The sequence below is a fragment of the Globicephala melas genome, chromosome 11 (genome assembly GCF_963455315.2).
Source record: "Globicephala melas chromosome 11, mGloMel1.2, whole genome shotgun sequence".
NCBI classification, from domain to species: Eukaryota; Metazoa; Chordata; class Mammalia; order Artiodactyla; family Delphinidae; genus Globicephala; species Globicephala melas.
The window spans coordinates 95,107,635-95,131,446 of NC_083324.2; the positions used below are offsets into that span (position 1 = coordinate 95,107,635).

Sequence of the window (23,812 nt, forward strand, 5' to 3'; positions counted from 1 at the left end):
TAATTTAAGGTATTTAAAATTCGCAAGGAAAAATACAAAACAAAACAAAACACCTGCAAACAAAACCCACACTTGTTGAGCAAGGTTCTAAGGCAGGTCCAAGAAAGTTTCCAATCAACCAGAGAATCGGCACCGGGACGAGAGTCCCACAGCCCAGGCACGATTAATATGCCCAGGCGACACAGGAACTCCGAGAGACACCACCACACCGCCCCTGAGAAGGCCGGGAGGGTGCAAGGCCATCTGGGCCGGCCACCAGGGATAGAGGCTCTTGCGCGGGATTAGAAAGAGGAGGCTTTGGTGCGGGGACAAGTCTTCTCCACTCCTCAGCGTGGAGCTGGCCTTTTGCACACATTTGCCTGAGGAGTCAGAGAAGATGATTTGAAACCGGTTCTTTGTTCCTCTCGCAGTGCCCGTGACGGCAGCCTGGCAGAGTAACTGGGCCTGTCCCAGGAGTCCCTGGCCCAAGCCCTGGGCTGGTGGCTGCCGGACTGGGGCTGGCGCAGTTGCAGCGCCAGCGGGGTCCGAGGCTGAGCTCCTGACCCTCCCTTCCCTCCCGGCCAGGTGTGGCTCCTACGGAGGTGAGCTCCTCGGGAGCCCCAAGTCCGGTGGCTTCTCGTGAAGCTCCCTTCTAATTAGAGCAGCGGTGAAATCATTTAGGTGATTTCATCTGTAATGGGAAAGCAACCTCCACCCCCAGCCCAAACCTCAGCTGACCATCCCGGAGCCACCGATGCCCCTTTCTCCCTTTAAAAAGTTTTAGTGGAAAAGATACAGAGCCGGAAAGCCACAGAGGAATGGGGGCGGGGCGGGGAGTCGTGAAAGTGAGAAGAGAGGGCGGACCTTAAATAGAAGTGTGAGTGTATGCGTGTGCAAGTGTGTGTGCAAGTGTATGTGTGCACGCGTGTTTGACTCTCTGCGGAGGGAGGAGACGAAACCTAGAAGTCAGAAATGAAACAGAATCGTGAATGTCTTCACCTACTGGGAAACACTTTGATCTGAGATCCGACGCTGAAGCAGCCCTGGGGGTTGCAGACTCGAATCCGCGAGGTTGAACCTCGCAGGCCGGCGGGGAGGCCTGGACCGGAGATATGGCTTCACCGCATGCATCCAGGTGCGCGGCACCTATCGGTTCTGACCCAGTCTCCGGGCCTTGCCCTCCCCCCCCCCAAGGGCTGGAGATTCTCCCAGCCCCAAAGTTCCGAAGGGGAAGAGAGCCAAGGGAAGAGCGTGTAGATGCCCCCATGGCTCGAGTGCGAAAACACACCAAGTCACACTCGCGTCGCTCCCAGCACACTCCAGCAGGCAGTCTGCCTGGGTTCTTCGGCTAGGGATTGACCGGGAAAGCGGGTTGGGGCTGCTGGGAAAAGCTGGAGCTGATGGCGAGATTGCCGCGGCTATAAATCCATCACTTCCCAGGTCAGCTCTGCGAGGCGCTGGGACTAGGGCTGGCGGAGTGAATTCCTGGGCTAGCGCGCATGCGTCGGCAGGTAGCAACCCAGCTCTTTATGACCAGGTGAGATGTTGGTGAGCAGGTAAAAAAGGAGGATTTGCCTAAGCGATTCCAGGGAGCGGGCCCGGCCGAGCCCTACAGCCCATGCCCGGCGGGGACCCGTCGCCAGGAGCGCCGAGCCGCGATGTCCATACTTGCCAAAATGGGGGACTGGCAGGTACGGGGGTTTGCCTTGGCCGGGGCTGAGGTGGGCGGGGGTGGAGCGGGGGAGGGGGCCGGGCGGGGGGAGGCGGAGAGGAAGAGCTGCGGCCCAGGGCTGCAGCGTCGTAGGTGAGGCGCGCCTGGCAGCGCCCAGGAGCGTTCCCAGGAGAGAAAGAGGGCAGGAAAACGGGCGCAGGCGGCGGCCGCGGCGCTGGGGGCCACGCGCGCCACCGGCCTGCCCGGTGCTGGGGAGAGTCCGGCGCACGCTCCACAGGTGGCCCCGGGGGTCACCAGTGCTTTGCGCTACGGACGCCACCCCCCGCCCGCCGCCAGTAGAAACTGGGGTAGATGACTAATTCAGGCGGGGGCAGGGCGCAGGCGGGCGTGCGGTGCGCCGCCAGGAAGGTTCCCTGCTCGCTACGCCTCCGATCTCGCCCTAGACCCCAGGGCGGCGCGTGAGATGGGGTTCCAGTGCACCTGTCTCTCTCCGCGTCTCCACGTTTGGGGGACCACAAGGGAGCGTGGAGAATAGAAAGGGGTCCGGCTGGACGGGTCGCGCCGGCGAGCACGTTCTTTTGGGGAATGCTCAAAAGAGTTTGCGCAAAGTTGAGCTTCTCGCTCCGTCTTCTTCCCGAAGCCACTTTTCACCGCTTGGGCTACGGGTTGGGGTGCCTAGACGGGGGCGGTAAGTGGCGAGTGATGAGGCAGAAGGCCTAGAACTGGTCGAAACCAACGCCTCCCGAACTTGGCCCTGCTAGGCCGCGGGCACCGCAAGGCCAGCTAGGCTCCAGACACTGCTCTCCCCTGAGCCCCGGGCCCGACCCCGGCCGCGGGAACCTGCATCCAGCGCTCTCTCCTTTTACGTTCCGGACGTTTCCCCTAAGGGAACCAGGGCGGCTCTGGCCAGGTTGGTGAGCATAGCAGCCTCTCCCCTGTCGCCGATTTCATAATGGGAACCGCGGGGCCTTCTTTTCGCCCTAGCCAAGCGGAGGCCTGGTTAGGGCGAGAGTCTATGTGCCTAAAAGCCCGCAGGCCGATTTGAACCAAACCCCCGATCCTCTCAAAGAAAATTTGAGGCCCTGCTCTTTCCGGGGCGAGTTCTTCGGCTTGTTTCAGATTTCGGCCATCAGAAGTAAAGTTCAGAGAAGTCCCGTCTTCCCTACATTCTCTGGAGTTGGGGAAAGGAATTCATCTTGCAGTATTTATTTCTTTCATTGCACTTTTTCTTTTAATCAGCCATGAGCTCTTTTAGACCTCTCCTCCCAATTAAACCTAAATAAATGCAATTTCATCTCCAGAGTTAGACTTTGTGGTTTAAGGGTGCAAACCCCACACCAAACTCAAATCTGGGGCATTCACACCTTTCCCTCCCTTGCCCCGGTGGATCTCAGGGCCCTTCTTCATTCTCTTCTCTGGAGGGGAAGACTGGGGGACTCCTTGACGGAGGGCTTTTGGTTTTCCCCTCAAGCCGGGAGAACTTGGCTGCAGAATTCCTCAGCGTGAGAAAACGCCCGCAGTGCAGGCTCGGCCAGGGTCTGGGCCTCCAGTGGGTTCGACTGAGGTTCGGAAGCAGCAAGATTCCAGCCTGAAGGGGACAGGAGTGAAGTCTGGGCCTGGCTCCCGTGGGTTCACAGTTTGGCTAGCGGTGGGAAGCCGGGATCTCGGGTGGGGCACGCGGATTTGGGGCCTGGAGAGGCCGGCTCCTCCGGCTTTTGCCTGTTGGGCTCCTGGGCCCACTGGGTGGCAACAGCTGGTGAAAATGGAGTCTTTCTCCTTCCCTCGTTGTCTCTCTGTCTCTCTCGGTGTCTCTGTCTCTCACACAGATACTCACTCTTCTCCCAACGCCCTCTCCACGCCCCCCTATCAGGCCTGGACCCCCGACTCCTGCCCTCAGGCCTGGCGCTGCTGTCCTGGGGTCCCGGCGAGGCCGGAGCATTGACATGCAATGAAGCGACTTGTCGTGGTAATGACGCTCACACACTACCGCGGCTCCGCTGGCTCCAGGGGCGACCGGGGCGCTTGCTCGGGCCTTTCTTCAGCGCTCCTAACGCGGGCGGCGGCGCGGAGCCCGCAGGCCCCAATCTGCACCTCAAAGGCGCCCTCGGCGGGAAAACAACAACAGTTTAGCAGCCCTGGCGGGTGTGGAGCCGGAGATCTGCGGGGTTCGGGTCAGCAAGGGGGGAAGGTGGAAAGGATGAAGGCCCTGAAATGCCTTCCCCAGCCCACAGATAGAAAGAAAGCGAAACCTAGATTTCCCCCAAGCACACCGTGGCGACGTTTTGGGGGTGTAAGATCCCCTGCTCCCGGGCCTAGGCTTTGGCCTACAGATCGCGCTCTGGGGCTGCGGCCGCGGCTGGGAGGGTGTCGGTCCCCCGGGCGGCCCACCCCCCGAATTCCAGCCGCCGCGTTGGGCGGCGGCCCCAGGCCAGCCCGCAGGGTGCGTGGCGCTCGCGCTGGAAGTTGACCATTTTTGCGGGCGGAGCGCGGCGCCGAGCCTGGAGCTGGGTTCAGCCAGGGGCCTGTGCCGCCTTGCGCAGGCGGGGACCGGGCGTGCAGGGGAGCGCCCAGGGCGTCGGAGGGAGCCCCTCCGGCTCTCTACCCCCCTTGCGGCTCTGGTCTTCTCCCTAACTTTCGGAGGGGGGGGCTTCTGGCCTACTCTGCCGGGCTTGGGGAATTGGCTGCGGTCGTCTGGAGGGAGAGTTGCCCTTCGGCGGCTGGGGGCGCGGGGGGGGGGAGCGAGTCCCCCTCCTCTCGCCTTCCTTCCACCTATTAGGCAACGCTCGCATTCGCGACAGCCTCTACCCTCACGGCGAGGACGCACCGTGAGACCCGGGAGGCTGGGAGATTTGCAAGCAACAGGCCCAGATGGCATCAGAGGTCGTTCCTAGAGCAACTCTGAGGCGAGACCTACTGTTGTTGGGGGATTTGCCGCATTCGAGAGGGAGAAAGGAGGGTTTGACCTAGGACAAACGAGGAAGCTCGGCCAGATAAATTAATTACTCTGTATTTCCAAGGATCGCATCACGTCTTTTTTTTTTTTTTTTTGGTCTCTCTTTCTTTAAAAGAAAACCTCTGTTTCACAGAAGAAAAAATTACAGAGCCCTGGTGGGGCGAGCAGGCCCCCGTGTGGACCGGGAGAGCCGAGACTGGCGGACCTGGACGACGGGGGTGGCTCCCGGGCCTCCGGGTTCCGCGCCAGCCGGGCACTGAGCCGCGAAAGCGCCCGCGTTAGTAACAGCACCAAATCATGAAGGAACTCTCCCTGCTTTAATTAAAAAGGGGAATCTTGGGAAAACTGGAGCAGATTAGCACAGCGAAGGGTTGGTTCCCTGCGATTTATTTTGATGCATGCATGACACGGCGCACACATGTCGGTATTTCGGCTCAACTCCAGAAGCGACTGTGAGTCTCTATAGGAGTTCCGTATTCCCGTCCACACTGCACCCAGGAAGCCCGTAGCCCAAATACCACGCTGAATTATCAGTCGGCCCTAGCTTCATACAAATGAGAGGAAAATCATTTAACCCCTGCAGCTGTCAAGTAACCTCTTCAGGGTACACTTTTTATTTTACACGCGGCAATTAAAGGATCCCAAACCCCAGCCGGGCGACTGAAGCCGTCTGGCAAAATCTCCAACCTGGGGGGGTGGGGTGGGCTGGGAAGCGCGAAGCCAGTAAAAGTCCCAGGGCGCCGCGGCCGGAGGTGTCAGCTGCCGGGGAGCGGAGGCGATCTCTTGTTGGGCGAAAATCCTGACGTGACTTCGCCGGTCTTCGTTTGGTGGTTACATCTGATTGCGAAAGGGATACTAATTTCTAATAAGATTGGACGGAGCCGAAAGGACAGAGCCGCTGGTGGAGGCAGGGATGAGGGAGAGGTGCCGAAAGCTGGGCCCCGGCGCGGTCGCTCGGACCCTGCGCGGTGCCGGGCTTTTGCCGGGTCGTCTCCGGCGAGGAGGAGACGGAGAAGAGAGCAGAGGAGAGGAGAGAGAAGAGTGGCATGGGGGCGGGGGCGCCGGGGCAGGGCCGCGCGGCGGGGCTCAAGGGAGATTTCGTGGGCTCCCCGGCAGGAGCGCGCTCTAGGAGCAGGTTTGCGGCTTGGAGAGGCCTTTATACCTGGGTCGGAGCGGCCGGCGGCAGATTGTGGTGCTGGCGAGCAATTGGACTATTGTTGATATGCTAATGAGGCGATTAGGCTGTTGGTAAAGAGCAGGAAAAGGGAAAAGTTTCTACCATTAGAGGGAGATCTCCGAGCGCACACGGGAGCTCTTTCCCTTCTCGCCGCCTCCTCTGCGCCCTCCTCCCCTCTTCCTCGCCCTCCTCCTCCTCCGGCGCTCGCCGCCCGCAGCCGGCACTTTGGGCTTACCCAGAGAGTAGCTCCACTTGGGTGCGAGGCGGAGAGGGGGCAAATCCATTCACGCCGATCCATGAAAATGCTTTGGAAACTGACGGATAATATCAAGTACGAGGACTGCGAGGTAAGCGCGGCGCTAGCTCAGTTGTCCTCGCGGCCGCAGGCGCGGAGCTGTACTTCCCGCGTCTCCTCCCCTCCTCGAAGCCCGCTGCGAGGTGCGGGTGAGACAAACTTTCCCCAGCGCAGCGCCCGCCTCTCCGATTCGCCCAAAGAGAGCAGGGGAGAGGCTGCAGAGGGAGGATGAGGACGTTCCCTTCTTTCATTTCCCTCCATCGGAGCCCCTGTCCCACTTCCCCCTTTTCCTCCTGACCGGTTTTGACTGTGCCTAAGAGTAGAGCGAAGAGAGACAAGCTGGGTTTTCGAAGCAATTGCTGGCAATTGGGCACGCGTCCGTGCACTCTGCGTGTCTCTCCAACGAGATTCTGAGGGCCCAAGTCACCAGGAAAAGAAAGGAACGAGAAAACCCTTTCCCCTCTTTAACTTTGTCTCTGATCTTTAATATTCCTTCTTTTATGTATTCATTCTTTCCTTCCTTCCTACCATCCCCCCACCCGACTTTTCTCGAAAGGCTCTTTTCTATTTGGAGAAGGGGCCCCCCCGCGCACTTCGCTCTCAGCTGGGCTGCACCTCCCAGTGAGCGGGTTCAGTTTGGGAACACTCATCTCCCAAAGTGCTGCGGGGCTCCTCCAGGTACACTATGTTATTCAGGAAGTTCTAGGCAGTTTCTCTCTCTGAGCTACTTGGTGGGCGCAGCCCTGGGGTGGGGATGGGAGGCGGCACCGGGCGGAGCCGGCTGGCCGCCGGCTCCCTACACAACCGCCGGGCACTCGGCTGCGTGACCGTGGGAATCCTGGCGGGGCTGCCGCAGCCTCCGGTGCGGGGAGCCCGCCCGGCCGGTAGAGCGCGCCGCACTGGAGCCCATTTTAAAAGCCATGATTCCCGGAGCTCGCCTTCTTGGGGCAGCCGGGGAAGCCCCAGGACTACCGGCCGGCCGGCGGGAGGCGCTGGGAAAGGGCCTGGCGGCCGCTGTCCCAACCCCCTTGCAACTCCCCGCTAAAAAGAGCCGATGAGTCACGGGAGGGGGAGGGGAGGGGGCCGCGACCGGAGAGATTACCTAAGTAAATAATAAGTGGCAGTCCCGGCTTTTGCTAGTTTTTCTTTCCTCTTTTCTTTCTTTCTTTCTTTTTGGCATGTGGAGCTGGGAATGTCAAGCTGTCTGTGTGGGCGCAGCGGCGGGGTCTTCACTTGAAATCAGAACCTGGGCTATGTGAACGATGTGTCACCCGTCCCCTTCCTCCTCTCCTTTCTGTAGACTATTTTAAATCTTTCCCGTTTCCCGGGTCCTCCTTTTTCCCCTCCCCCCTCCCCCGGGGCACGAGGTGACTTCCCAAGGGGACGGGTGCTTATCTGGGGACTCGTGTCGTGCGCGGTGCGGGCGCAGAGACTCCATGTCGGGCCAGTCGCTTTGTTTTCAGGGCTGGGGGGCCCTTTCCGAGCTGGTCAGGGTGACACTGAGCCCCTAAGCCTCCCAGGGTGGATTGTCGTATCCGGGCTGTGGCCTTGGGCTCGGGCAATCACCTTCTCGGAGGCCGAAACCCCCGGCGGGCGGGGTCCGAAGCTCCGCGCGGCGCGAGCTGCCCGTGGGATCCAGGTGGGAGGCGATGCACTTGCACCCCCAGAGAGGGACCCTGTGGGGCCGCGTGTGCATGTGCGTGTGAGTGAGACAAAAACAGATGAGAAGCGAGAGGAGGGAGAGGAGGATAAATAGAGCGAAGGCTGTTTCAACAACTTTGCGGTGGCCGAGCGCCGGAGCAGGGATTTCGGGTTTCCGAGCCGGCTTGGGGCTGTCTAATTATGTCGGGCTCTGCAGGGACACGCAGGAGGCGAGGTGCCGCTTGTTCCGACACCCCGGCGGACAGACTGGCAGCGGCGGCTGGGGGAGAGCGAGCCGTGTCATCCGGGGGGGCGGGGGGCCTCGGGCGGGAGTGGCCCAGCCAGTCAGACGGGTTTGCGCCGGGAGCCGGGAGCCGGTGCCAGCGGCGCCGGGGCTGGGCCGTCTTGCGCCTCTGCGCGCCCCGGGCGGCGTCCCGGCTCCCCCTCCGCGAGCCCCGGCCCCGGAGAGCCGAGGGCAGGGCCCCCGCCGCCGCGGAGTGTCCAGCCCCGGGAGTCCGCGGGAAGCTCGAGCGGCGGCCCGGGCGAGGGCCGGGCCCGGGCGGGGTGCCGGGCCATGGAAGAGCGGCGCGGGGGCGGCCGGCCGAACCCCGAGCCCCAGGCCCGGCTGCGGAGCGGAGAAGCCCGCGGCCGGAGGCGCCCGGGAAGCAGCTCGGGCGCCGAGAGCCAGACGAACGCCCGGACGCGGGCCCCGGCAGCTCCCGGCCGCGACGCGCGGCCCCCGCGGCATCCCGAGGTCTGCCCCAGCCTTTTAGGTCTGATTGTCCTCGCTCGCTTCCTCTCCCCTCCCCCTCCCCCGCGGCCTCCCCCTCCGTGCGCGCCGGTTCGGCCTCCTCCCCCTCCCCCCTCCCTTCCTCCTCTAGGGCTCTCCCTCCTTCCCGCCCTCCCCTCTCCCCACTCCGTGCTCCTCTCTCGCGCCCACACTTTCTTTCTCACACACGCACGCAGACACATTCTCCCTTTCTGCGCGCTCGCCCTCGGTCTCCCTCTCTCCCTCTTTCTCTTTCACTTTTGCTTGCCCTGCAACCTTTTAAAATGTTGCCCCTTCCCTGTGATTCGCCAGCCGCCGCGCCGCGGCCCCCCGCGCGCTCGCCCGCTCCCTCTCTCGCCCGCTTTTTGTCTCTCGCGCTGCCTCTCCCCTCCTCCGATTTGCTACACTGAAGCTCCCGTCAATGGACTGCATTGAGAGCCGGCTCCGGCGCGAGTTGCCTCTCCGCTTCACGCTCGATTTCCAGGCATTCTTCCCTTATTAAGTATTCGTGTAATATTAATAGTCATGAATATCTGCTATTAGCAGGCTCCAGGAACGCTGCCCAGCGCGGTTATTAGAAGCTCAAGCGAAGCCGCCGCTAAGAAAAGAGGGGGAGACACGGATTAAGGAACACGCGCGCGCGCGCGCACACACAGACACACACACAGACACACACACACACACTTCTTGCTTTTTGCCTTTTTGAGGTTTTTCATTTTTTAAGGAACTTTGAATCCTACCCGCTCACGGCAGGATAGAGACCGTGGGTTCGACCAGCTGAAGGCGCCGCTCGAATCGGTGGTTCAAGTTCGGATGGACCAGAGCGGGGCTCCAGCGCTCGGGGGAGCGGCGGCGCCGTGACCGGAGTCCCGGGTGGCGCGGGGCTCTCGGCGCCTTTTGTGTGGGGCGCGCTCGGGCAGCGGGGCAGCCGGGCTCTCCGGGCTTGCTTGTTGTTTTCCACCCTGACTCGTTACCCCAGACTCTTCGCAGATGTTAGTTCACAGTTTTTCAGCTATGGTGAGTCCCATCCCCACCCCCATCCCTGTTTCCTTAGGAATTTTACTCTGGAGAACCTGGGGCTGCGGAGCGGCCCGTCCTCCTCGCCCGGCTTTCCTTCAGGGCACCCCCTTTCCGTTTGCATTGCCCTCGCTCCTCGTATCTCTCCCTCTCTTCCATCCTTCAGCCGAATGCTGTACCCCCCATCCCCCGCTCGACCTCTCCCGGCGCGCAGCCCTACCTCGCTGCTACTTCCCAAGGCGTGTTTCTTGCCACGTTTGTCTTTATTTCCTCGCCTCTTCACGTGTTCCCGAGATGTTCTCAACATTTGATGCTTAATCCGGCTACAGGAAAAATGCTGCCCGGTGTGCCCCTTCTTCCCCTCGGGGTCCGGGGCTGTACCTCCGAGGGCTCGCATTGCCTGCAATCAACTCTGTTCGCTTGTTTTGCAAGCGAATTGCAATAGAGGAACCCAAGTCAGGCGTTTCTTCTGCCCTTTGGGGCTGGGGTGGAAGGGGCGGGGGCCTCCGCCCCGGGGTGCACCTCTCTCTTTTAAACCCAAGACAAGGCTGGATCTTTCCATTTTAAACCTTGGCTTGACGTCCCTCTCTCCCCGTCTCTATCACAAATCGACCCTGTCCAGAAAAAGGCTCCTAACTGAGGAAGCGGATAAGACAGACCCCCATCCCGCAGCTAAGACCTTCTTTAAGCTGGTAACTTAAACGTGGGCTTTCCTTACAGCCCTCTACGAAATATGCTCTATTTAAATAGTCATGAAATGGTAATAGCCTTTGAATGGGTTTGACTGTTTTCCTCCACATAAATGGAACAGGGTAAACAATAACGCAGTGGCAGGCAGGTTCAAATGCAGGGACAGAGAAAAGGCCGCTTCTGCTGTTTAATATTTAGTAGGAATTTTAATTTTGCGTAAGGGAGGTTCCACTCCGCAGCTTAACGGGCTGTGTTCCGGGAGGCCCTTTTTCGCCTTTTCCCCCCTTTGAAAGAAGCGCCTAAGGAGAGTCTCTTATGCCCCCTCACTGGCACAGTCGAATTCCTTGCGTTTGGGGAAGGGCCCTTTTCACTCCCGGAGTATTTTCTGAAAAGAACCGCCTAGGACTCCTTTCTCGCGGCGGCCTACGGACGGGGACGGGCCGTTTCCCACGCAGCCCTGAGCCGTGCACTCAGTGTGGCAGCTGTAACTCGACGCCTGATTTCTTGTTCTCTGCCCTTGCCCTCGCTCTCTTCCAGGACCGTCACGACGGCACCAGCAACGGGACGGCACGGTTGCCCCAACTGGGCACTGTAGGTCAATCTCCCTACACGAGCGCCCCGCCGCTGTCCCACACCCCCAATGCCGACTTCCAGCCCCCCTACTTCCCCCCGCCCTACCAGCCTATCTACCCCCAGTCGCAAGACCCTTACTCCCACGTCAACGACCCCTACAGCCTGAACCCACTGCACGCCCAGCCGCAGCCGCAGCACCCGGGCTGGCCCGGCCAGAGGCAGAGCCAGGAGTCTGGGCTCCTGCACGCGCACCGGGGGCTGCCCCACCAGCTGTCGGGCCTGGATCCCCGCAGGGACTACCGGCGGCACGAGGACCTCCTGCACGGCCCCCATGGGCTTGGCTCAGGACTCGGAGACCTCCCGATCCACTCCTTACCTCACGCCATCGAGGACGTTCCGGTAAGAGGCCCCGCGGGCGGCGGGAGAGAAAACGCAGACCCTCCTCACCCACCCGCGAGAAAACGCCCGGAACGTGCAGCCCGGGGGGCCCGGGCTTTCCTGCCCGGCGTTTACTTTCTCGAAATCTCCTTTTGGTTTTTCGGGTGGACACTTAAGGACCCACTGAGACAGCCGCCTTAAAAAAATGGAAAAGAATTGTACTTGAGGGTCCTGCCCCTAGAACAATGGCTCCTGGAGCTCCTTCAAACAATGCCTGCATATTACCATTGAGAAATTAGACGAATGTCACCGTTGACGGTACCTTCCCCTCTCGACGACAGTAAACTGTTTCGACGGGGAGAGGATCTAATTCCACCACTGTGTCTGTCGTGGGGATTTCTCCCTGTCCTGAAAAACATGTTAGAGTCAACCAAAAGCGCTCATTGAAATGCCCTGGCCATTTAAAAGGAAGTGTGAAAGACACACTAGGAAAATAATTTTTATCGGATTTTATGAGTGCTAGTGATATCTGAAAGTTATGTGTATGCCCTACCCTGATTAAAGAATAGTAAGTAGCAAGTCCGAGGAGGAGGACATTGAATGCAGCCTTTTTCTCTTCCTAGGGGTGCTAAGTGCTGACCTCATAAATCATTAAGTGGGTTCCCAACGCCTTTCAGAACCCGCTACACCCCCACATTAAATGAATGTTTTGAGACGATCGGGCAATGCATTCTTTGAGTTCTAATTCAGTTATCAATAAATGCAGTTTGAAATGATTTCTAAATAAGCATGGTATTAGCGCATTTACTGTTTACAATGCAAACCAGGCTACTGATAATTTGAAAAGACTTTATGAAATTAAATTTAAACCAGCATCTCTTGCTTCAATTCTACATATTTATGGTTTGCTCACAACCTTCCTGAAATGGAATTAGAGCAAGCCAATAATTTTATTAAAGCTGTAAAGGCTCTGTTAATGCTGCTTTTCTTTGGAGAGGAAATGTATCTGGATGTGATTTTTGCTAAAATGCTATTTCAAATTACTGCATCAAATATTGCAGCGATATGTCCGTTGACAGCTTAATGATTACTGCATTAGATGGCAAAGAAAATGGCCAGATGAACTTACCTGCTTGCTCGGTGAATTTAAAACATTATTTAAGTTACATAGGAAAATAGAAAATTTATTACATCTCTCATTTGGCCTAGTTAATCACTGAAATTTGTTGGTTATGTTTAGCAGCGTAACATGGAAAGCAGGAAAGTAGGCAGTTGATCCAATGTGGGGTTTAGTAAGCATTGTGTGTGTGTGTGTGTGTGTGTGTTTTCATACATGTTTTTAGAAACTGATACTGAACAGTGCATTTCTTGGAAAGTGAAATGAGAGGAGCAATAGCTGAGAAAAGGGCCATTAAAAAACAAACCTGGAAGTTGTGATCATTTTAGTTCCCCTTCCCAAAGATTCTCTGAATCCTTATCCTAGTCTGCTCCTTGGAAATATCTGAATTGCAAAATAATGTTGCGAGCTTTTGGAACTACTGTGAATTAGAATTGCTCTACTTTGCAAAAATTCCGAAGTGGCTGGTATGAATTCTTGACACCGGTATAGTCACTCTTCGTGGTGAGATTGGCCTGTAGGAGAAATTCATCAAAAGATCAAATAAAAACAAGGAAACCCAGTTGCTGCTCTTCCCCTTTCCCTCCCCCACCTTTTAAGAAAAAAAATTCTTTCAAAGGAATTTGGGTCAGGAAAAGGGTTGTTTTCAATTTTCCCATTGCTGCAACAGTTAACCTTTAATAAGAACGACTGCCAAATATTTAAGAAAATCAAATCGATGGTGAAAATTATTTAATCATTAATATCTCAGTGGGGTTTTAAACTTAACAGTCTGCCCTGTATGGACAAGGTCTAGAAATAACACAAATAAAAGTATTATGCCACATTACATTTACTTTATGGGTTTAGGGTGCGTGCATAAAGGGATCATATTTCCCCATATAGTTAAAACACAAGAACTGCAGCAGTAGTCATTTCTGAACATTTCTCAATTTAATTATACTTAAATCCAGAAGCACTTTAGGCAAGTTACAAATGAGAGCATTGAGTATAATAAAACCTGTAATAAAGCAACTTAGTGCCATCCACCCGGAATCATTGCGATCAGGCACAATTAACAGGAGCATAAATCCAAGACAGAATGGAAAATGTTCGAATCAGTATTATTGTTGGACAAAGACTAGAGAAGGAAGTAATAGTTTTTTTAATGGTAATGCCTGTGTTTGGTAACGATTGTGAAATCTTCTATCTCAGCAGCCCTGGTGCTAATTTGTAAACACAGGCAGACATTATATTGCCTGTCAGTTTCTGCATTAGAAAACACGATTCCATTTTACTTTCTAATCACGTTTTCACTCTAGCACACACGTATACCCATCCATCTGTAGAAAAAAAAAAAAAAAGGAAAAAAGAAACCCACACTAACAAATCCAAATCTGCTACTGGACACAGGAAAACCTCAAAGGATTTTTGTTTGTTTGTTTCTCTTTTTATCATTTTCATATCCCTATCTGATATCCAATTTAGACAGTAGTCCTTTTTAAATTTTTTTCATTTATCCATAAGTGAAGGTGTGTATATACGTTTGCTCTTTATCACATCACCTAAAACGTTTCCAATACTCCCCTGTTACTCCCGACTGTCATTTCTATTGTTTCTCTGGCTTTTGCTGCCTGCACACTGGAATTGCTGAAGTCCGAAGCCGCTGAGGCGCCAAACTAAAGCTAGGTGTATTTTTAAAGGTTGAACTGACTGTGAGAAAGATCAAAACTCGGTTTAATTTCCAAAGAAAGTTTTATTCCCCACCCCCAGCTCCTTCAAATGTGGATTATTTGCTGGGGAACGAGAAATTGGCCGTGGGTGTACAGTGAAACGTCTTGAGCTGCAAAACCCCCAATTCCAATGAGCCAAGATGAGATGTTTATATATAAATGTCACTAGATGGGAGGGGGGAATTTTGAGTCTGCACCTTCCCCTCCCCATGTCTTGCACGAAATATTCATTTCCTTTTGTTTTGATTATACATTTACATCCATGTGTATCCTTTTGTTGCAGCATGTAGAAGACCCGGGTATTAACATCCCAGATCAAACTGTAATTAAGAAAGGTAAGCCATTTCCTTCTGCATTCCAAGCATGTCCTTACAGGCACAGTGCTATTTAAAAGAACTTGCAGAGCTGTGTTTATTTTTTTCCAAGTAGGATTTCCTAAAGGCTCAGAATTAGCGAATAGATAGGCATAGAATAGCAATGCTTAAATGATCGGCTTTCAGTATGTTAGTAATGGCAACAGGCTAGCTTTGTTCTGATTCATGACTTGAACATTTAATTTAGTTTAATGATATCTGGACAAACACATGAAATGTGTAATAGTTGAACAGATTTGGAAGTGGCATTTCAATTTTGGAACGGTTTTAACAGTTCAGTTAATCCATTGCGTGAGTGGCCATGAGTGTTAAGAAGTGTATAATGCTAAAAGCAGTGCAAGTAATTTAATATTAATATAGGAGCAGATGATAAAAAGACATAGCACTACTTAGCAGAGGGGGAAAAAGTCTTTCATGTTCTTTAATTTCTCATTAGCTGTTAAGGGTTTTTTAAACTTTGTGAATTAGGTTAACAAAATTTGGCTTTTGGTTAAAATTAGCTTTTTGAAGATGTCAGGTTTATTAGCATAAATGTTTGGAGCAGAAATTGTTTTTAAAAAGTGTCAAGTGATTTGGATGGATTTGTAATTTGTGTTGTGTTTAGTGAGTAGAAATAAAGTTTACCGGATTAAATGCTATTCACAGCAGCTTTTTTTTTTTTTTGTTATGGTGGCAATGTTACATTTCAGGATTCTAGGCACCACCAGAGGACGATGCTATATAAAACTGTTCCCATTTCTAACCCCAATCAGTATATTGTTAGCGAGTTTAAAGTTTCATTTTTGCATCTGTGAAGTCTTTGTCACGTCAAATTAGATGTGCAAGGGATAAATCTTAAGAGATGCTCTTTCCAAGTCGACATGATAATTGGCTCTTTTATTAGTAATCTCTCAAGAGTTCGTTTAACTCCTATTGTCTCTATTAGCCTCCCCAGAGCTATTAATGTCACAAGTGATCTATCCAAAACCTAGAGCCCCCCCCCACCTCCCTATACGTCTAAAATATCCCCAATCAAGAGGGAGGAGTACTGTATACATGTATTATTATGCATACATGTATTATTATGTCGCCATGTGGAATTTTAAGATACAAATGCATACTGTACTTAAATGGTTATGAATGCATCTGAATTATATTGGTGTTAGAAATGTAACATGTTAGTACACTTTCTGCTGGCCTTGAATTTTCTTCTAAGTATGGTGGATCCAACGATGAAGAGCTTATGATTTTAACTAACAAGAACATATCCTCCCCTTCCCCCCTTCCCAAAGAAGACGCTTAAGCATAAGATTATTAACTGTTTGCTCATCAAAAGAACACACTGCTAGTTTTCCATGGTAGGCCTGTTTATCCTTCTTTCTCCCAGTTCAAAACGGGGCTTGGAATGGATTTCCAAAACTCGAGTCTTTTTCACAGATAAACATAGGAAAGGGCCTATTTATCAAAAGGACGGGGTGTGACAACAGAATCCACCACTTCCCGGCTTGGTGCCTTGAATGAAGTGCTCATTTACAGGCCGCTTTAGCCATCTAAACTCTCGGCTGATTTTAATTATCGGTCTGTGAAGCAGTTTTTCCCCAACGCTAAACCCCTCGCCCCACGAAAACTCCCGAGCCTACATAGCTTGCTCTCGGTTTACAAACGTCACCCCCTCCGCTGCACCCCAAGCCCGTGCTCCAGCACCCCGTCTGGGGGCCACTTCCCTCGGATGCTGAGAGCCGGGAGGGTCACGAGTTCACCACCATCTCTAGGCAGCGCGCCCCAGCGGTTCAATGGCAAGGGTCCAGGGAGAAGCACAGGGCTGGCTGGCGGGGCTGGGCCGCCCCCCGGCCGCCGGTGAGACGCGCCGAGGGGCACAGGCTCCATCCCCAGTACCGGGATGGAGCAGGGACTAGGGCAGGAGATGGGGAAGGAGCCACGGAATTGTCAGGGCTGGAAGAAAAGCGGCGGTTGCGGCGCAAGCCCGGGAGCCGGCCCGGGCCGGGACGAGGGCCGGGGTCGGGCAGGGCTCGGGAGGGATCCTCGGCGCCCACACGCGGCCTCCCCGTCTGTCTCCGCAGGCCCCGTGTCCCTGTCCAAGTCCAACAGCAACGCCGTCTCCGCCATCCCCATCAACAAGGACAACCTCTTCGGCGGCGTCGTGAACCCCAACGAAGTCTTTTGTTCAGTTCCGGGTCGTCTCTCACTCCTCAGCTCCACCTCGAAGTACAAGGTCACGGTGGCGGAAGTACAGCGGCGCCTCTCACCGCCGGAGTGTCTCAACGCTTCGCTGCTGGGCGGAGTGCTGCGGAGGTGAGGCCCGAGCGAGGCCCTGCCCGCCAAGCATTGCGCCTGCGCCGGGCCGGCGACGCGGACGGGCCTCGCGCCAGGGCCCTCCCTTCGCGGGAAAAGAAAGGGGCGGGGAGAAGAGCGTAGAACCCGGTGGGTGGGAGCTGGGGGCGGGGTGAGGCGGCGGGCGCCTGCGCACTCCGCCGCGTTCCCGCGCGCTCCGTCGTTCCGGGGGCGCGCCCGGGTCGGCCGGCGCAGCGCGCTCAATGGGACCTCTGCCTCCTCCCACCCCCTCCCCGCGCGCACGCGCAGTTCGCCCCGCCGCGGGCTCAGTCCCGGCCGCTGCAGCCGCGGGGCGCCGCGCGCCCGCCTTTTCCCTACTCGCTCACACCTTGCAAGCCTAGGAAAACTTCCTCTCAGGCGCCTCACTTTGCCTTACCTCCATATAGGGTCTCCGATTGCAGCCCGCCGTCCCTTGAATAGGGTTTAAGTAGAAGACAATGGTTTTCTCTAGAGTCTCCGTGCCACGCCCCCGGGTCACCAGAAGCAGACCCTCCCGCGCGAGGTGCTCGCACTAATGGTTCCGATGTACCGCGTCCCCGTGTGTGCCAGGCAGCGTGCGAGGCACGTTTACGTGCATTATGTGTGCTCACTACAGACGATTGCATGTTGCATATGTGGCCAGGGATTCTTGTCTCACCCGCGCGAGGTCGGAATGATTCATTTCGTAGATGAGATTTTCTAAGGGTCGGCGAGGTGAAGCACCTTCCCTCAGGGCAGGTTTGTCCCTCCTCTGGGCTTTTTGCTCCTAGGGTTCCACCCAGCTTTGTGTGTGGTGGGTCTTGCGTTGAACTTTCCCAGATAATATTTTCTCCTTTTTAATTTTTAATGAGAAAGTGGACCAAAACTTCATTCTTTTGACATTTATTCATATATCTGTTTATAGACCCAGAGTTCTGCTGTGATGGGTATATCCCATACAAAGGCTACAGAGTTTAACATCAGCTATTCCACTCTTTCCTTCCTCCTTCACGGTCATTTGCTGTCCCTTTGTAATCTTTCGCTGACACAGATCTGAATCCGCCCTCTGCCTTTTTCTCCCCCTTCCCCCCTCCCCAATATTGGAGACTGTTTACCTAGGGGAGTATAATCTAATCCACACAATTAAAGAGCACTTGAGTAGGGAATAAAATCTGAAATTAATTAATTTGCTGTTTTATTTAAACAATTTATCTTAACCACCTTCTGATTATGGGAGTCTATTTAGACATCTATTTAGAACCACCTCCATCGTCTCTGAAGTAAGGGAAATTTTTAAAGGCTGATATCAACTTTTGACTTTTCTAGTTAGGCTGGTGACACGGCATGTAAACAGTTGGTGAAATGAATTTCCCACTGGGGCTAAAGCCAGAGAAAGAAACGTAAGAGTGATGATAACTTTGGTTACTCTGAATAACCTCACAGCAGATCTTGCAAAGACAATTTAAAGACCCCATTGGGATTTGTGTGATTGTAACAACAGGGAAAATATACAGTCATCAGTTGAACTCAAAAATACTTCACACCCTAGAGATGAGAGCTGTGTTTATTTGTTTGTGGTTCTTCTTCAGAGAGTTGGGAAATCAGAACCTTCCAACCTGCCACAATAGTTGCAGTAATAACTGAACACAGGGGGTGCTTTAGAGTTTAACAAGCATTTATCGCCTATGTTCTTTCTGTACCATTCCTTCCTAGGTTTCCCTTCCTTACATATCTCGGGGCCAGGATCCTTAATTTTTAAAAATACATTTTAGGAAGTTGTCAAAATGACTACAGTGTGATGCAGAGCAACCAAATGTTTTCTGAATCCCTTTCTCACATGTATTTGTGAAACAGGGCGAAGTCTAAAAATGGAGGAAGATCTTTAAGAGAAAAACTGGACAAGATAGGATTAAATCTGCCAGCAGGGAGGCGTAAAGCTGCCAATGTCACCCTGCTTACATCACTAGTGGAGGGTAAGTGAGTTCCCTTGCTAAAGAGAAGGGAAGTTTCTTCTGAGAAAATGGCTAATATTCAGTGGCCAGATGTTTGGCTGTATTTTGTCAGTTGGGCAGTTTCATTTTTCCAGAAAACATAACCAGAAGTGAACGGAATTCGTGTCAAAAAACTATTTGCATTTATTCCTGTCCTCCTTTCCTCTTCCCCTCTGCCACAAAATTACACCTCCCTAGCCCAATTCTGACCTAAACAATGTGAAAACTTAAGAACTGCATATTCCTCAAGTTCCAGTCTCCTTTATAGAGCTCAGCAGTAAATCACTTAAGCTATTCTGACATCTGCGTTTGAGAAATGCGTGACCATTACTTCCTGAATTAATTTGGGAATCTTTGACCTGCATCCTGATTTAAGACCATCCTGAAAGCTCAGGGTTATATGCCCTTTTAGGTTTTTGTTTTCCAAACATATGCTCCCTTATCTCTCATTTAATTGTGCTTCTCTACTGGAGAGGAAGAAAAGTGAGCAATTTTAGACTTTGAGTTATTTGGATAGGAAAAGAAAAAAGAAATATAAGCATTGCAGAAAGTGTCTCATGTCAGCTTTTTACACACACACACACACACACACACACACACTCGCTTCTAAACCCCTCAAAACAAAGGCTCACCCTGTCCTCACTCGCTGTTCTAGATACATCAGAATCCAGTCACAGCAGTCACATCCCTACTTCCTCTAGATCCCTGTTAAGTTTGTCTGATACTAAATTGGCTTAAGTTTGGGTGTGTTGGAATGAATGTATCGTTCTTTTGCATTTTCCTTTGTGCTCCGTTGGAAATGTCTTATGCTTACAGGAAAAAGAGAGGCACTTAAGTTATGGCGCAGATTTCAAAACTACCATTTATATTTAAAGAAGGCACTTAATCTTATTTATATCTTGTATTTGAGGAGACATAGTATAATTGAACTCAAGTTCTAGCTTTGTAAATAATTTTTAAAATATTTAAAAACATAAAATTGAGGAGAAACCCTATGAACCATTCGTTAATCGTGCCCAAAATGATACTAATGTGACTGTTAAGTCATAAGCAATTGTTCAGTGCCAGAAACTCAGCTACAGTAGCATTATATTAAAAATAATACCAGTACATTGGGAACCCACCGTTCAGACCCCGAAACAATTATACGCAGAGAAAATGGTAGTAGCGGCTTTGGGTGTAGTGTGAGAGTGTGCATGGTTTTGGGGTTGAGTCCTGTAGCAGGGAAGCAGTTTCTGGAGAACTGTTATTGTTTGTGATCCGCTCCATTTTATGGAAACAAGCTCAGCGGAGAGGGCTTTGATGCTCTAATTGGCGCATGCGTTCTTCCGGAGCTGGAGCTAATGGCAGGAAGCCCTGCAGTAAAAACCAACTGGTTCAGGAAATTAAAACCAAAGATTCGAAAATCAACAACACAGGCAGACTCAGCGGAGCGACCCTCGAATCCTCTTGGTTAATCGGTTTGGATGAACAGATAATTATATGCGATAAAGTTAAAATGTAAACCCTTAGTCGTTCCCTTGCAGAAAAGCTCAAGGAGTAATTATGAATATCATTTATGAATGTGTTGATAGGTGTGAGGTTGGAATACAAGAAACATTTTGAAAGAGAAGGTGGGGGAATGTCATCGGGGGTGGGGATGAGGCTGGAGGGGAGTTGATGGGATTTTATATTTTCCAATCGCCTGGGCCTTCTAGGCTAAGTGGCCATTTTCCCTGGGAAGTGCAGCCACCATATCCTACAGAGAAGGAAAGAAAATGCCTGAAATGGGAAAACAAGTAGTGTGTGTTTCCTACAACATCTGGGTTAAGAAAATAAGGGAGTTGGGAGGCAGTTTTGATCCCAACTTTTTTCATTCTCTTGCCCTCGCCCCCCTCCTCTCACCTCTTGCCAGGAGAGGCCGTCCACCTCGCCAGGGACTTTGGGTATGTGTGCGAAACTGAATTTCCTGCCAAAGCAGTAGCTGAATTTCTCAACCGACAACATTCCGATCCCAATGAGCAAGTGACAAGAAAAAACATGCTCCTGGCTACAAAGTAAGACATTACCTCTTCGGGGTCTCTGTGTCTCACTGTCAAGAGAAACAAAAATCAAAATCATTTTTGCTCTCATTTTTGGCCTCTTTTCCTTTCGTGTTAATCAGCTCTGTTGTAAATATTGAAGTTACAACACAATCTAATAAACCATAACTGATTTTAGAGGGGCGATACAGGAAGATTGTGAGTTCGTGTTTCCCACTCTCCCCTCTCTTTCACCACACGTTCTCATTTTTTAAAAAAAAATTAACGTGTATGGGGGTGGGGTATAGTAGGGATTTGATGGAAGCTGAGTGTGGATTTGCGACTATTTCTGGTCAGAAAGACCAGAATCAGGTTCTTTTTTTTTTTTTAACCTTGTGTTTTATATTGGAGTATAGTTGGTTAACAATGTTGTGATAGTTTCAGGTGTACAGCAAAGTGATTCAGCTGTACACATACATGTATCTATTCTTTTCAAATTCTCAGAACCAAGTTCTTAAAGGAGTGACACACTTGCCTGTATCAGTTTTTGTCTCTTATCAATATGTTCTCCAAGGGCAAGGATTAAGCAATGGCCTGCAAAATGTTCAAGCCAGAAGCTGTCCTAGTTTCAACCCTAATCCCTTCTCCCATTTCTTGCCTTCCTTTCCATCCTCCTCAAAAGTGCTGTGTACACACACACACACACACACACACACACACACACACCCACCCCACAAGTTCTAGCCTACAGGCGAGATGTCAAATAGGTTTCAAAATGGCCCAAGTTATATTCCCATTGGTGCCTGGGCTGAATAGGCTTCTGCAGGTGGTGTGTGAAAAGAAAATGACTGTTTTGATATGTTTTCTGGAAATTAAAAGGCTTGTTTGGAAGCCCTTAATTATCAAAGTCGATGTCACAGGAGGGCATGGAAGCAGGGGCAGCGGCCTCAGGCAGGGCAGTTTCTGGCCTGGGGACACCAGCTGGCCTTAGAGGAGGTAGCCTGCCACTGCTTCCTGTTCTCCATCCTCCCTTCACAGCCCCCCACCCAAAGGCCCCCACTAGGCCCACCTAGTCCTTGCTTCCCAGATTCAGAGACTGAGCTTCCCCTGTGCAGGCTGCATCGCCCGTATTTCAACTTTTCCCTCTTCTCTTAGCTTCCTAAACACACCCATATTCACAATTTCCCTAGACAGTTTTTTTTGGTGTATGGGAAAAGAGGTGGAATGGGCGATTGAAATGTCTGTTTCTTCTTCCCCAAACCACTCTGACTTATCCCCAAGGAACATTTTTTTTTTTCTGGTGACTTTTATTTTTAAAGGCAAAAGAATCCCAAGAAAAGTTTTGCCTTTCTTGTGCACATCCACCCTGATCTGAAGGTGAATGAGTGGAGAGTTCATCCCCCCAAACCGCTGCCGAGGTCTCTAGAAGATTAGGGAAGAGGGGGCTCCGTAGTATTTTGAGCAGGACAGCTGCTGGGTGCATGCTATTGGCTGTTGAAGAGATGCTTGCGTTTCTGACTCCTTGCCCCTCTGACTCACCTTTGTCTCTCTCCTAACGTGTGAAATGTTTTCTTGCGTCTAGGATGCTTGGTGTGAGCGAGAGAGGAGGGGGTTAGAAGTTTGGTGCAGCTGAGAGGTGAGAGAGAGACACACACACACACAGAAAGACAAGAGAGAGGCATGTGTGGAAGTGTTTAAAGAGCAGGAGATGTTTAGGCGGACTCTGACAGGTGGCTGGGTCTCCCAACATGTGCCCCTCCCCCCCAGTCTGTCTCTGGGGCTCTGGGTCAGGTCAGGTGTCGGCGTGATCCAGGCAGAGGTAACGGCAGGGAGCAAGGTTTTCTCTTTGCTGCGGATGCTGCTGGCTGCCCAGCCTCATCTCTCTCTCTCTCTCCGCTCCACTTGTGCTGCAGACAGATATGCAAGGAGTTCACCGACCTGCTGGCTCAGGACCGATCTCCCCTGGGGAACTCGAGGCCCAACCCCATCCTGGAGCCGGGCATCCAGAGCTGCTTGACCCACTTCAACCTCATCTCCCACGGCTTCGGAAGCCCGGCGGTGTGCGCCGCGGTCACGGCCCTGCAGAACTATCTCACCGAGGCCCTCAAGGCCATGGACAAAATGTACCTCAGCAACAACCCGAACAGCCACACGGACAGCAGCGCCAAAAGCAGTGACAAAGAGGAGAAACACAGAAAGTGAGGCGCTCTTCCTGCCCCACCCCCTGCCCGCGCCGCCTCCCCGGCCCCGGCCCCGGCGCGCCCACCCACTCCATCTCCATCGCCATCATCTCCATCATCTCCATCATCGCCATCTCCATCTCCATCACCGCCCCTCCCCCACCACCGATCACCACCGGCAGGTGACAGCTCCGGGATCAGCAACCCCCCACTGCTGCTACTGCTGCTGCTGCTGCCGCCGCTGCCGCCACCGCCTTCGGTCCGGAGTCTCGGGGTGCCGGGGACAGCGCTCCACTGTGAGCGGGGCGACCCCGCAGTCTCAGGCCCCGGCCCCGGCCCCGACTTCCTCCATCAGCACCAACTCCCCTTTGCCCTCGTGTGGAGCCTAAGAGAACAGAACAGGCCGTGAAGCCAGCAAAGAAAAGTTCTGTCCGAGTTTGTGAACCCTTTTTTTTTTTTTTAAACTAACAAATCAACAACGACAACGAAAAAAATTTAAAACTTTTTTTTTTAGAAAAAAGAACGTAAAAATTAAAAAAAAATTATATGAGCTTCATGGGACGGAATCACCACCTTCTCTTACATACTTCAGATCGTAGCCATACTAAAAAAAAAGAAAGAAAGAAAAAAATGGCAAAAAAGGCTAATGACATTTTTATCAGTATTGTGAATAAACTTGAACACAGATACTCGAAGTTCCATGTCTTGTCTTCAGTTCTAGAAGTTTTCCCTCTTCAAGGTAAAGCGACCAACTTGAACTCTCTCTGACAACACGATTCACAGTTCTATAAGGGAATCAGTGTTCACGTCTCTGTATATATTTATTTATGTGTAATTTAATGGGAATTGTAAATATGGTGAGTCTGTTTTAAGCCTTTTTTTTTTTAATTTATCTGGTGATCTCGTTTACCTCTTGTTTAGTGGGTTTTGAATCTTCCCTATTAGTTCTTCATGTGGTTCATGGTACTTATTTAGGAATCCAAGGTTTGGGGGATTTTTTTTTTT

The 23,812-nt window shown here is 52.4% G+C and overlaps 1 protein-coding gene across 5 annotated transcripts; it reads left to right on the top strand.

Annotated features, from left to right (window-relative positions):
• The first annotated feature begins 1,550 nt into the window (after positions 1 to 1,550).
• On the top strand, positions 1,551 to 23,812 carry TFAP2A (transcription factor AP-2 alpha). Of its 5 annotated transcripts, none has more exons than XM_060308315.2 (8): positions 5,838 to 6,128; positions 10,731 to 11,165; positions 14,257 to 14,308; positions 16,408 to 16,639; positions 18,491 to 18,609; positions 20,522 to 20,663; positions 22,210 to 22,263; positions 22,541 to 22,652. In XM_060308315.2, the coding sequence occupies exons 1-7, from the start codon at positions 6,078 to 6,080 to the stop codon at positions 22,241 to 22,243; spliced, it is 1,065 nt and encodes a 354-aa protein (XP_060164298.1). In that variant the 5' UTR covers positions 5,838 to 6,077; the 3' UTR covers positions 22,244 to 22,263; positions 22,541 to 22,652. The 5 variants fall into 5 exon arrangements, with proteins under 5 accessions (XP_030737323.1, XP_060164298.1, XP_060164296.1 ...); XM_060308313.2 differs by lacking the exon at positions 22,210 to 22,263 and adding an exon at positions 22,990 to 23,812 and having other exon boundaries at positions 5,841 to 6,128; positions 22,541 to 22,825; XM_030881463.2 differs by lacking the exons at positions 5,838 to 6,128; positions 22,210 to 22,263 and adding an exon at positions 1,551 to 1,670 and having other exon boundaries at positions 22,541 to 23,812.

Coding starts and splice junctions, on each gene's coding strand:
- TFAP2A (XM_060308313.2), top strand. CDS start 6,078: ATGAAAATGCTTTGGAAACTGACGGATAATATCAAGTACGAGGACTGC. Junction 16,640..18,490: donor CTGGGCGGAGTGCTGCGGAG/GTGAGGCCCGAG, acceptor TTTGTGAAACAG/GGCGAAGTCTAAAAATGGAG. Junction 20,664..22,540: donor AACATGCTCCTGGCTACAAA/GTAAGACATTAC, acceptor CTTGTGCTGCAG/ACAGATATGCAAGGAGTTCA.